Source organism: Nematolebias whitei, chromosome 15, assembly GCF_014905685.2.
Source record: "Nematolebias whitei isolate Nwh7 chromosome 15, NemWhi1, whole genome shotgun sequence".
In the NCBI taxonomy this organism is placed as follows: Eukaryota; Metazoa; Chordata; class Actinopteri; order Cyprinodontiformes; family Rivulidae; genus Nematolebias; species Nematolebias whitei.
Window position 1 is genome coordinate 42,145,648 of NC_056512.1, and position 12,788 is coordinate 42,158,435.

General features: G+C 43.0%; 2 protein-coding genes across 3 annotated transcripts in view; both read right to left on the minus strand.

Moving 5' to 3' along the window:
• fam117aa (family with sequence similarity 117 member Aa) overlaps nucleotides 1-7,690 on the minus strand; it is a 13,850-nt gene extending 6,160 nt beyond the window's left edge. Inside the window, exons 1-2 of the mRNA XM_037688605.1 lie at nucleotides 7,561-7,690; nucleotides 5,794-5,939 (exon numbers count right to left, since the gene is read on the minus strand). Coding sequence (XP_037544533.1) covers nucleotides 5,794-5,939; nucleotides 7,561-7,690 — 276 coding nt within the window. The remainder of the gene's footprint in view (nucleotides 1-5,793; nucleotides 5,940-7,560) is intronic.
• A 3,416-nt stretch (nucleotides 7,691-11,106) lies between these two features.
• The window catches only part of rundc3aa (RUN domain containing 3Aa), a 16,533-nt gene continuing 14,851 nt past the window's right edge, over nucleotides 11,107-12,788 (minus strand). For both annotated transcript variants that reach the window (XM_037689223.1, XM_037689222.1), the window contains exons 9-11: nucleotides 12,288-12,401; nucleotides 12,004-12,110; nucleotides 11,107-11,500 (exon numbers count right to left, since the gene is read on the minus strand). In XM_037689223.1, the coding sequence (XP_037545151.1) occupies nucleotides 11,358-11,500; nucleotides 12,004-12,110; nucleotides 12,288-12,401 (364 nt within the window). In that variant the 3' untranslated portion in view covers nucleotides 11,107-11,357. The remainder of the gene's footprint in view (nucleotides 11,501-12,003; nucleotides 12,111-12,287; nucleotides 12,402-12,788) is intronic.

Consider the following 12,788-nt stretch of genomic DNA (forward strand, 5'->3'; position numbering starts at 1 on the left):
ACTAACCAAAAGCTCAAAGAAGCAGAACACTAGCTAAAAGCTAAAAGGAACAAAACATAGCTAAAAGATAAAGCAAACACTGGTTAAATGCTAAAAGGAACAAAACACTAGCTAAAAGATAAAAGAAGCTGAACACTAGCTTACAGCTAAAATGAACAAAACATAGCTATAAGATAAAATAAACCAAACCCTGGTTAAAAGCTAAAAGGAACAAAATAATAGCTAAAAGTTAAAAGGAACATACTGCTACCTATAAGCTTAAACAAACCAAACACTAGCAAACAGCTAAAAGGAGAACAATATTGTCTAAAATCCAAATGTAGCAAAATGCTAGCTAAAAGATAAAATAAAACTGGGTGAAGGCAGACTAACACTCAGCTAAAAGTTTAAATTAACACAAGGTTAGCTAAAGCTAAATGTAACAAAAAGCCATTTAAAAATAGCAAAACAATAATTGGAAGCTAAAAGCAGTAAAAGTCTAGCTACAAGTTAAAAGTAGCAAAGGGCTAGCTAAAACCAAAAAGTAGCAAAAGCCAAGCTAAAAGCTAAAAGTAGCAGAACGGTAGCTATGTCAAAAGCAGCATAAGAAAACAGAACGTGTGTGAAGGAGATTTTAAAAAGAACAATGTCTTTGAAACAATTTAAGAGATCTCAATGTATTTCCATGGGTAAAATATTTAATTAAGTGTTTTGAAACGTATAAAAGTAAAATAAAATTAAAAAGCGGCAGTCGCCAAGCTCCTGAATGAGCTGAACGTTTTGAGCTACAAGTAGCTAAAACACCACCAGAAGTAGTTACATTACAGACATACCAAAAATAAAAACTGGAAAACCGTGGAGCGAACGCTGGATCAACATTTACACGACGACTGTTCACTTCTTGTTTCTTAAAAACGTTTTACTTGGATATCCGTACCGATTTCTTCACATTGACTCTTGATCTTCTTCCAGCCGGGCTGTTCATCCTCACCGGCTGAACTTCAGGTTCAGACACTTAAACTTTCTTTACCTCCACGATCAAATGTCCGCAGTTTCCCACACAACCTGACCCGCTCTGCGGCGTCCATTCTATCCAGACGTGGGACGCATGAAGTCATACAGCTCTCACTCCCTGCAGCGCTGAAGCTTCCTGTCCCACGAAACACAACCTGGTCTTTAGCTGCAGCTTCACAACTCTAAACACGATCACTGGTTCTCTAAGAGCCTGCAGGGAAAACAAGACACAATCTCCTGTTCGGGCGGCTCAAATGTCCCACGTTGGGCTAAATAACTCAGAATACAGCATGAGTCAGTCATTCTGTGACATGGGCGTAGAGTTACAAGCCCCCATCTTCGCCTCAATCATCCAAATCCAGCAACCCCACCCTGCCCAAAAACATGAGCAGGGCATCATGGGACACAAAGCTATAAAAAGACTTGAAGGTAGCTGGGTATTTGGTCTGCGGGGCTAATGTTTCCAGCTTGGACGAGTCACCAATTGTGTCCCTGCAGCTCACGAAACATTCTCATTCCCTCAACGTCAGACTTTTACTGAACTAAATACTTTCTACCCGTGAACTGTCGTCATTTTACAAATTAGAGGCCTCGCACTGGTTGAACAAATGCATATCGCCCGCCTAATTTCACGCCAGTTTTAGATGAAGGTCGTCGTATGTTGGGGCGGAGCTCAAGTCTTCCGGTCAAACCTCGACAGGGACAAGGCATGCAATATCAGGAGGTCTCGTTAGATCTGTCAACACTCAGGTTGTGTGTGGAGGATGACTTTCGGCTACTACCACATCAAACTTTAGCTCAATATCTGCAAAAAAAGAAGATAATTTTTTTTTTGTGTTGGCTGTCAATTAGATGTGGCAGCCATCTTGAAGTAGAATGACTCCAAAAGTCAGTCAGTTGCAGAAGTCCAACAAATGAGTGTCTGAGAGTGTCCTCAAAATCTGTCCAGTGATTCACGAGAAGTTTTGCTAACAGGCAAACAGGGTTAGCAGCTAAATTTAATGCCAAAGGTTTAAGTAAGAATGTGTAGTGCTTAAGGTATGTTTTGAGAAACAGTCTCAGCTACTACCACACCAAACTTTAGCTCAGTGTTTGTAAAACTGACTGAGTTCTAGTTATTTCTTTTATAAATTCAGTTGGCTGTGGCGGCCATATTGAATTGGTGGACTCCAAAAGTGAATCACTTGTCGAGGTAGATCTAATTATTATTTAATGATTATTTAATGAAAGTTTCACGGGATGAGAGAGAGAGATACGGACGAACAGACCGACCGATCAATAGTAGACAGACAGACAGACAGACAGACAGATAGAAAGAAAAGCTCTGCAGAGAGTGGTGAAGGCTGCACAGAAGTCTGTTGGAGTCAGCCTCCCCACCATCACAGACATCTACCCCTCCAGATGCAGGAAGAGGGCCACCTGCATCAGGAAGGACCACACTCACCCAGCACACACATTTTTTGCCCCGCTCCCCTCAGAAAGGAGGTTGAGGAGCATTAAGTGTAGAACCACTAGACTGAGGAACAGCTTCTACCCTGAGACTGTTAGACTCATGAATCTCTAACCAGAATAATCACTGTGAAGAATCCCATCCTGTTGCTGCTGATCTGTTTCATGTTGCTGCTGATCCGTTTTGTTTTGAGCTGTGGCTTTTTCAGCCACACTTAAGAGCCTGGTCTCAGGGAGCTTTTGACCCCTTTCCCTCTCTTGGCTCTCTCAGGGCTCTTTTTGCTCTTTCTAGCCCTCAGACTCCCTCTTTTTGGATCCTCACAGACTCCCCACATTTTTGGACGTTTTTCTTGGCCGCCCTGGTTTTCCCAGGGCCCTTGTTTTTTTTACTTTGTCCTGGAGCTGTGGCCTGCTGTCTGTGACCTCAGCCACCTCAGGTAATTTTTGTTAACTTCTTGTAGATTTTTTGTAACGTTGGCCTGGTGGGACCGGTTGTCCTGTTTTTGTCCTGTTCTTTTGTAATAGAGTTGTTGTTTTTTTCTGGTTTTAGTCTGGTACCAGCAGCGGCTTCAACGGCCCTGTAAGGGTTGACCCACTGCTGTGACTTTTTATTCTGTTTGACCGGGTCACCAGGTCCATCTTTGAGTTGATACTTTGGGGTTTTTGTGTCTTTTGGTGGACACTGGGAGTTCCTGGTCTTTTTCCTTTCTTTTTCAGGAAGCAGAATAATAAAAAAAAACTCTGTTTAATGGATTACATTTTCTATATGTTGAAAACTAGCACAAACCATTACAGCCGTTTAGTCTCCGGCTCGTCCACATGTGGAAATGTCTTTTAGCAAATTACTGAAGCTCAAGGTGCTCCAAATGGCAGGCAAGCCCCCCGAACAGTTGCACTGCCACTGGCGTGTGAGCGTGTGAACATGTGAGTGTGTGCATGGATGTCTGAATGAGAAACACATGTAAAGTGATTCACAGGACCCAGCTAAAGTTACAGACATGTGCACACTATTTACCATGAACCAGCACAGCTTCGCCAGACACTTCATGTTTGGGAAAAGTGTTGTTCCTTTGACGATGCGTCGAGTTTCCATTTAAAGTGCTACGTGTTGTCATCACTGTATGTTCCCATACAATGGCGAAATTAGTTCTCTGCCTTCAACCCATCGCACCTGGGATGCACCAAGGTGGAGCAGTGGGCAGCTATGCGAGCGCCCGGGGAGCAATTAGGTGTCTTGCTCAAAGACACCATGACATGTGGGAATGGCTGGGGATCAAACCTGGGGCTTTCGGGTCCCAGGTCGGCTGACCTGCCTCTACCCCATCCCGGCCCCTCATTTGACGCTGCTATAAAAATTTTACTGCCAATAATAATCCCGAGTTTCTGCAGAAGTGATCCTAACAGCTACAGCTTGGAGGTGTTCAATAAGAAATCTGCTAAAATAATAAACATCAACTCAAACATCACAATGGCCTCCAAGATCTGAAATCTCCAGAGTGAAGTAAAACTAAAATTGTATCAGTGTTTGTGTTTTGCTCAATGACCCACAGCTCAGTGGTCGTCAGTGAAAGAACATTTTCTCGTATGCTGCTCGTCTTCACTCGTCCTGTTTTTTAGACCTTCACCCGTGGACCGGCAGCTTCTCTCTGCAGAGACAGGCGGGGGGAAACCAGGGACCACACGTGGGAATTACCGTAAATGCTAGAAAAGCTGCAACACATAAAATGAATTGCAGCCTATTGACCTTTGACTAAAGCACATGCGTAAAATCGAGCATCCCGCCCCCCGAATAGTTTCTTAGCCATGTCCGTTACACCTGCTGCTTTACAGACTGTTGTGTACAAACGTATTTGTAAATTTGTTTCATTGGTATTTTACGTTGTGAGCGCGATGTGTTGTGTTGCCAGGTGTCTGAATGACTGCGGAGCCGCTGGAACAGTTAGATATGAACAGAGTTCAGACCGAGTTATTTTCAACAAACCAAAGGTAGGCATGAAACTATTTAGACAAACAAAGCAACAAAATACTGACTTTGAGCACGTGCATGAGTAACTGGAAAAAGGTCAATGCGGGAAAAGCTGTGCTGCCTAGTTCTGGATGATTTCTTTTGTTGTTGAGACGTTTCGTCCTTCCTTCCATCGACTCCTCTGAGGCAGCCAAAGTGGTTCAAAACATCAAAGTTCATGCTCAATAATCCAGGGAGAAAATCCAGCAATGTTCAATCAGGTCATCTGGACGGTTTCTTTTTTTGTTGAGACGTTTCGTCCTTCATCAGTCCAAGGAGCCACAAACAAACTCAGTCCCACATGCAGCACACTCCCATAGCGGACCAACCAGTTTGCTGGTGATAAGATGCTGCCTGGATTACTGAACATGAACTTTGATGTTTTGAACCACTCTGGCTGCCTCAGAGGAGCCGACGGAGGAGAGGGCGGGCTCCAGGAACCATCTTATCACCAGCAAACTGGTTGGTCCACTATGGGAGAGTGCTGCATGTGGGACTGAGTTTGTTTGTGGCTCCTTGGACTGACGAAGTCCTTTGGATGAAGGACGAAACGTCTCAACAAAACAAGAAACCGTCCAGATGACCTGACTGAACTTTGTTGGATTTTATACCTGGATTATTGAGCATGAACTTTGATCAACGTAGATACTTTACATAATAATTGTTTTCTACTGAAACCTACACCTGATCTGGGACCAGATCAGTTGGGGCCGGGTACAGACTGCAGACCATCGCTTGGGGACCCCTGCATTAGTTGATTAATCAACATTTAAAGTCGATTAATTCCTGCTCTGTGAACGAACGCCATTAAAATCAGGACCAAAAGAATGTAGCAGAACGCGGGAATAAAAATAATACATTTTCTGGGATAAAGCTGCTGCACCATCTGACAGAACGCGGAGGAGCTGTGGCAGGAGGAAGTGGGTCGGCGCTGTGCTGAATACTCCTGGGGGGGTGGGGTGCCTGTATAATGAGGTCAGGAGGGGTCTCCTCACAATGGAGGCAAAGGGGGTTCATGCGGGTTTTAAACTGTCAGGAGTGACGGCGAAGCTGGGTGGTTGGGCTTTGTGCACTAGTTTGGGGTACGCATAGTTGGTGTGGTTGGTGGTGTTGGGGGGGGGGGGGGGGAACTGCAGTTTAAAGAACAAAAACAACTAGTTCCAGTTGGCTGCTTTCCACCAGCTGCACCAAACTGGGACATGCAACATCTACAGAAACCTTCAAACACTGGAGCTGACAGAAGCCAGGACCCAACATGAGTTCTGGTACACACCGCCGTGCGTTCTGACCCGGTTCCTTTCGATTACGCTGAAGCGCCACGACTGCTCTGAGGGTTTGGTGTTTACCTGCGTGGCTTTGTCGTTGCCCCCTGCAGCCGGGGCGCCCTCGGCCTCTTTGGGCCACTGGCCCTGCAGGTAGGGCCCGACGATGGTGTCCAAAGACAGGGTCCTGCGGATGGTGGGCTTCGGCGGACGAGCTGCCGTTCTGTCTGCTTTAACAAACACAAATGGTGCACATTAAATAACCTGCTAAACAAAAGTGCAAACCTTTATAATTATCTAATGATTACTTTCTGAAAGCTTCTTTAAAACGCACGCAGAGACCTTTTGCTGACGGTACAGAAGCGACTTGTTACTTTGGACAGGCGTTCACGAACACGTGAGCGCGTTGGCAGCTTTTGGTGCCTCTGGCAGGTGAGGATCACACCTTTGACCCGGAGCGACGCCCTCCAGAAACACTCTCACCACAGACTGCACGTTTATTTACCACCAGCCTGAAAGCGCACGTCACCGGGCCGGGTTTCAGGGTATAAATAACTCACAGATGTGCGTTTAATGGATGTAGTTTGGGAACCGGAGACACAAAGAGGCCTTCAAAGCTGCTGGTGCGGCGTTGGCGTCAAGCACGCGGCAGAAATCCTGCAGGTCGCCGTGCAAACGGGGGATGAGCGTCCAAACAGCACAAAGTGTTGTAGGGTTTACAAACTTCACTGCTGACAGAGCGTTGGCATTTTTAGACCACAAACAAACAACAGATTTTATTCTCTATAAGAAGTTTGACTTTTTCCTTTAATAAAAAAATAAATAATAATTTGTTATGCAATCAAGTTGAGTTGCCAACTTGTTTTGTTGTTTAAAAAAAATAAAAATAATTAATGCAATAAAGCTTTATTTCCTCAAGGTTTCCTGCCAGAATTTAAAACTGAGATCATCATGTTGAGAAACAGCAGTTTATTTTTGTCTCCGCTAATTTTGATTAGCTGCGGCGGCCATCTTAACCCAGATTGACTCCAAAAGTTAATTAATTTAAGACACAAGTCTAATGATTACGTTTCAAGAGCTTTGTTGAAGTCCACCAAACGATGCATGAGATGTTTTGCTAACAGACAAACAGGACCAGGATCGACTAACAGCTAAAGCTTAGGTTTTAAGCAAACATCCAGAGGTTTTGTTGTGGGAGTCTTTAAGCTACTACACCAGATTATGGCTCAATATCTAAAGAACTGACTGAATTATAGCCATGTATGCGTTTTGTAAATGCAGTTGTCTGCGGTGGCCAACTTATATTGGGGTAACTCCAAAACTAAAACAGTTGTAGAAGTCCATTTAGTGATTTTCCTCTGAAAGTTTAATTAAAATCCACCCATTGATTTGTGAGATATTTTGCTAACAGACAAACAGGAACAGGCGCGATTCTAACAGCTAAAGCTTAGGTTTTAAGCAAACATCTTGCACAATGAGTAACAGAGGTTTTGTTGTGGGAGTCTTTAAGCTACTAGCACACCAGATTATGGCTCAATATCTAAAGAACTGACTGAATTGTAGCCATGTATGCGTTTTGTAAATGCAGTTGTCTGTGGCAGCCACCTTACATTGGTTTGACCCCAAAAATTAAACAATTGTAGAGGTCAATTTAATGATTTTCTCCTGAAAGTTTCATTAAAATCAGCCCGTTGGTTTGTGAGATATTTTGCTAACAGACGGAGTTGACGCCAAGCGCTCAGATTGTGTGTTGGGGATCAGTCTCAGCTACCAACACGTCAGATCTGTAAAACTGACCGAGTCTTTTTGTAAATTACAGTTAGTGCTGATAATGTGTTGTTTCTTTTTTACCCGTCCGGAGCTCTCTGCAGACTGGACCGGAGCCTCTGTGGAGCTGGTACCGGACCGTGGCTCTGATGGGCTGCAGGCTGGGGGTGCTGCAGCCCCGGGGGGCTCCTCCGGCTCCGCTCCTGCCCGACATCCCCCCTCTCGCTCCGGGCTTTGGGCTCGCTCCTGCAGTCAGTCTCTCCGGAGCACCGATCCGAACCTGCGCTCGGGCTTCATCACGTCGCTCAACTCTTTTACGAGTTTTCTTGACTCACAACTTTCAGAACGAGGGAGGAAACGGAAAGACGAGCTGAATGAGCTTTACTCGACCAAAAATTAAAACAAAAATCACATTTTGTTCGTCATTCTTTAAATTACTTTACTCCTAGTTCGCAGTGACAACAGTCAAACCTGCCATACCGTCTCGTGCAGCGTTGTTTGTAAAACGGACTGATCTGATTGGTTGCTGCGGAATCGTCCTGGACGCTGATTGGTTCTTACATCCATCCGTCTCCGTTGATGAAATGTCCCACCCACCTTGGATTTATTCAAGAGGGAGCCTCAATGTGTGGTTCGGGGGCCGTTAGGGGTCACTGCAGGAGCTCAGAAGGTCCTGAATAATTTTGATCATTATTGATCCAGAGGAAGAAACTCCACCTGTCCTCAGCGTAGAAAAATACGATAAAACCTATAAAACATTCCCTAAAATGAGCTGTCAGGTGCTTTTTTGGTGTTTGCTCCCAAAAGGCAAGGAAAGTAAACAATGTTTTGCTCGTGTCTGTGTGTGCCTGTGACTGTCAGCAAAATATCTTGTGAACCAGTGGACGAACTTTAATGAAACGTGCAGAACGTAATGGCCGTGTGTACGTCTACAGCTGATTAACTCCAGTATTTAACCAGAGTCAAGCTGGCCATCACAGCAACTCCAAAACAGCTAGAGCTCTGTCAACGTTAAAGATATTCAGCTAAAATTTGATGTGGTAGAAGCTGAGTTATTTACAACGTATACTCTGAGGGTGGAAGCACATATTTAAAAAGTTCAAAATGTATTCTTTACTTTGATTGAACATCAGCAAGATCATGTTTTTAGGTAAACAAATGCTTTAATTTGAGATATAAGGAAACTAGACAGTGTATATATATACATTTTAAATAAAAACAAAAATTCAGCTAAAACATGAAAAACTCACTGAAAGAATAAGATTAAATTCCCTTTAAATGACCAGAAGAAAGTCTGGTTACTTGGAAGCAAAATATAAAATATGAGCAAGACTTTTATTAAAGAATAGTAAATAACGCTAGGAGAGCTTTAAATATTTTAAAATAGTATTTTTTCCATAAGTATATTGCATATGTTGGCCAATAGAACAAAACTACAAGAAACTCACTGATCTGAATGTTTTAGCGACACAAACAAAAAGTGGCCGCATGTTTGATTTTAGTGGCTGAACTCGACCTTTTTCAGACTCGTGTTTCTAAGAAAGCCAAAGAGAAGAGAGCGAAGTGGGGGCGTCTTAGATATTTATTCTGCAGCATGAAGAAAAATGATCAGTCTAATGCACGGCCCCCCAAACGGCATAAGCCTCTGGCTGAGGCCCCCCTCGCAAACTAAACAATGCTACAAAATATGTAAAGAAACATAAACTTTTAGAATGTTTTAACTTTTATTCACTATATTCTATTAATTATTACAGCTGCTGAGCATAAATGTTATTAACTAACATGTTTTAAACATATTCCCACTGAAAAAAAAACAGCTTTTCATCAAACTGTTGACCAGAAGAACAAAACAAATCTAACCTCTCTCTCAAGCGTGTTTATAACAGATACAGATTGCACTAGTGAGCAATTATTATTATTTTTGCATATTTTTTTTTAAATCTTCTTCTCTCCAGCTTTCTGAGGACACTTTAGTGCCCCCTGGCGGCCCCCCTGGGGGCTACAGCCCTCACTTTGAAGAATGTTCTAATAAACAATGGGAATATGAAATTATTAAATCATAATTTAAAAGAAAGTAATCATTTCTGCAGGTTGAGGCGGTCCCACTGCAACAGAAAAGGTTTCTGCAACGAGGGAGAATGATCGCCGAACGACTGCTGACACTGAACTGTTAAAGTTAAAAAAAAAAAAAAAACTGAGCATAAAAATAAAATAAAAAAAAACAATAGCTAAAATTAGCTAAACAGCTAAAAATAAAACTCAGCAGCAAAGAGCTTATATTAGCAAAACAATCGCTAAAATCTCAGTGAAGCATACCTGGAAGCTAAAATAAGCTAAACAGCTTAGCCATAGCTAAAAGCATACTGGTAGCTAAAAATTAGCCATCCTGCATTTTTACCTGCTTCTTCCTTTATCGAGTCATGGGGGTCACAGGTGCCCAAATCCAGCAGTCACTGTGTGAGAGGTGGGGGACACCTTGGACAGGCCTCCAGTCCATCACAGGGACAAACGAGACGAACATCCATTCACTCTCTCACCTATAATTTAGAGTTACCAATCAGCCTAACATGCATGTTTTTGGTCTGTGGGAGGAAAGTGGAGTACCTGGAGAAAACCCACGCATGCACGGAAAGAACATGCAAACTCCATCCAGAAAGGTCCCTGGCAGGGATTTGATCCAGTGACCTTCTCGCTGAGAGGCAACAGCTCTAGCAACTGAGCCACCGAGCCAAACTAGCTAAAAAAAAATGGAGAACAGTAGTTATGAGCTAAAAAAAAGAACACTAACAAAACTGAAGCTTAAACCTAAAACTAACAACACAGCAGCTAAAGGGAGTACAGGAAATCTGCTGACAGATGTTAGAGATCAACGCGTTTGAAGGAACTGACGAGCTCTTAGAGCATTTATGGAGATTTTTTTTTTTAAATTGAGTTACAAAAAAAAAAAGTAAAAACACAAAGTTACACAAACTGAAAGATGAAGCACGCCATTCCCGATCGAGTCGAACCTGTCGACGTGTGAACGTACGCGCGAGTAGCTTGCAAAATAAATGCGCAGAATAAACTTTAAACAGGAAAACAAAAACAGTAAATGCTGACTCAGCATTCAGACGTTTACTCAAACCGAGGTTGATAAACGCAGTGCAACTTAAATATAACTTAACTTTTTACATTCGTCATGTTCAGGATTCTCCTTAAAAAAAAAAAAAAAAGATAAATATGTTATATTTGACATGACACATCTGGATGGAGCCAGAGTGAAGCACTAATATTAAAAACACGCATAATGGAAAAAGGCGTTTTACTTCAACATAAAACCAACAAAGTCCGTCTGCGTGTCTTTAGAATGTCACTGGACCAAATGAAACATGAACAGCATGGAGCAGCTTTTACTGAATAGCTGCTCCAACGTGAGTGTGGTTTTTGACTGAGCTTTCACAGGATTTAGACCTCGACTCCACTCGGACACGCTTTTAAAAAACATGTTTCGTCAAAGCTCCCGTTTCATCTGCTGGAACCGATCGTCGCACCCGTCTGAACTTTGAGAGTTGATTCTAATAAAACAGACCACAGATGCAGTAAAAACACATTCAAATAATCTGCAAAAGGAAAACAAACAAGGTGAACAGATGTTTTGGAAAAGGTTTTTATGACGTTGGATGATACAGGGTTTGGAGGGTAAAAGCAAACTTGAAAAGATAAGGCAAAGAGAAAATGACTCGTTTTAGCTTCATAACGGTGTCTCGTGTACAAAAAGCCACGACGTTCCTGTTTTTATTTGACGGAGATGAGAACATGGCGGGAGCAGGGGTTTGGTCAGGTGCTTGGGCGTGGTCAGAGCAGCATCACCAGGCGATGTGGGTCCCATCTGTCTGCAGCTCCTAGCTGGGGGAGAGCGTGGGGCTGGGTTCGGTACTGATGTTCACCAAACACTCGCTGGACTTCAGGCTCGCCAGAGACTTGGAGCTCGGCAGAGAGGCCAGCGAGCCGCACAGACCCAACATGGAGGGAGTGTTGTCCTTTCCTGCAGCGAGCGGACACGAGACGCACAAGTTACGGTCCTGCTTTGTTTCAACCGCCCACACCAAGCCCTGCTCGCTCACATGAAGCCTGCCTTTGTGCAGCTGTGTGTTCATACATGTGCATGGGGAAAAGATTTATGTAGGCATTCCTGCCCCAGCAGAAATGGAGCCCCACTGCCCATTTTGTCTTGAATGTTCAACATTAGCAACAGAAAAACAAACATTCCGACCAAATTAATTCTGTTTAACTGAATCTGAGCTGCTGAAGACCTCCCAGAATGCTTAAACGGAGTTTATAATTAATGTTTCCCTGAAAAGTCAGCAGCAGATCCACAAAATATTTAGTTTGACCGCGTGCATTAAAGGAAATACACTGGCAAATCGCTCTGATTTAATCAGGTTTTTTTTTTTCCTGTAGATGTCTCTCCGTAGGTTTTTACTTCACATTTAAATGCTGCTGCAGATAAACTGTGACGTGTGGTGAGGTTCTGGAAAAAAGTTTGACCTGCTGAGCTCCAGGCAGCGTCTCCATTTTGTCTCCCGTCGGTCCTCTGGGAGTCAGAGTTCAGGCTGACTTCAGCAGAAAGCTGCTCCAGACTGTGGAAACTCCTCCTGGATGGCACAAACATCACAAACAGGTCAGAACAGTCCAAACAATATAGACTTGAGAATGCCTTATATTTTATTTCAGTATACCACAAAATGTATCCAGTAAATAAAAACGACTTCCTGTTAGACTTGATTAAATTAAACCATAACCGAGACGTTTCAACCGTCAGCGGTGTTTACCGGCGGAACAGTTTGATGTCTCCTTGGTTGTTTGTGACGTCAGACCACTGGTTGATCAGCGGGATGGAAAGATCTTTAGCCAGATGAGAAGGATCACAAGGTGTGAGGGCAGAGCTGAGGAAAGCAGAGGTCAAAGGTCATTTAGGGCGTCGTCTAATCTTCAGTTCTCTTCACCACAAAGTGATACCATCGCTTCTTTTAAGTCTAGGAAGAAAATGTCAGATATTTTTGCCCCCAATTTTTTTATTTTCATCGCAATACTCAGTTGTAACGAGTTCTATTATTAAAGTCTATATTTTAACATTTGAAAGTGTACATTTTATAATATTACTTTGCTTGTTAGGGAAGGAGCAAAATGAAAACCAGAGAAACTGCAAAATCTGTGAAAATTCATTGTGAGCGGAATGAAAGAGAAACTGAGTTATTAACATTAAAAAACTGAATTTTGAAAGCAAAAAGAAGCAGAGCACTAGCTAAAAGAAGCAAGAAATTTGCTAAAAG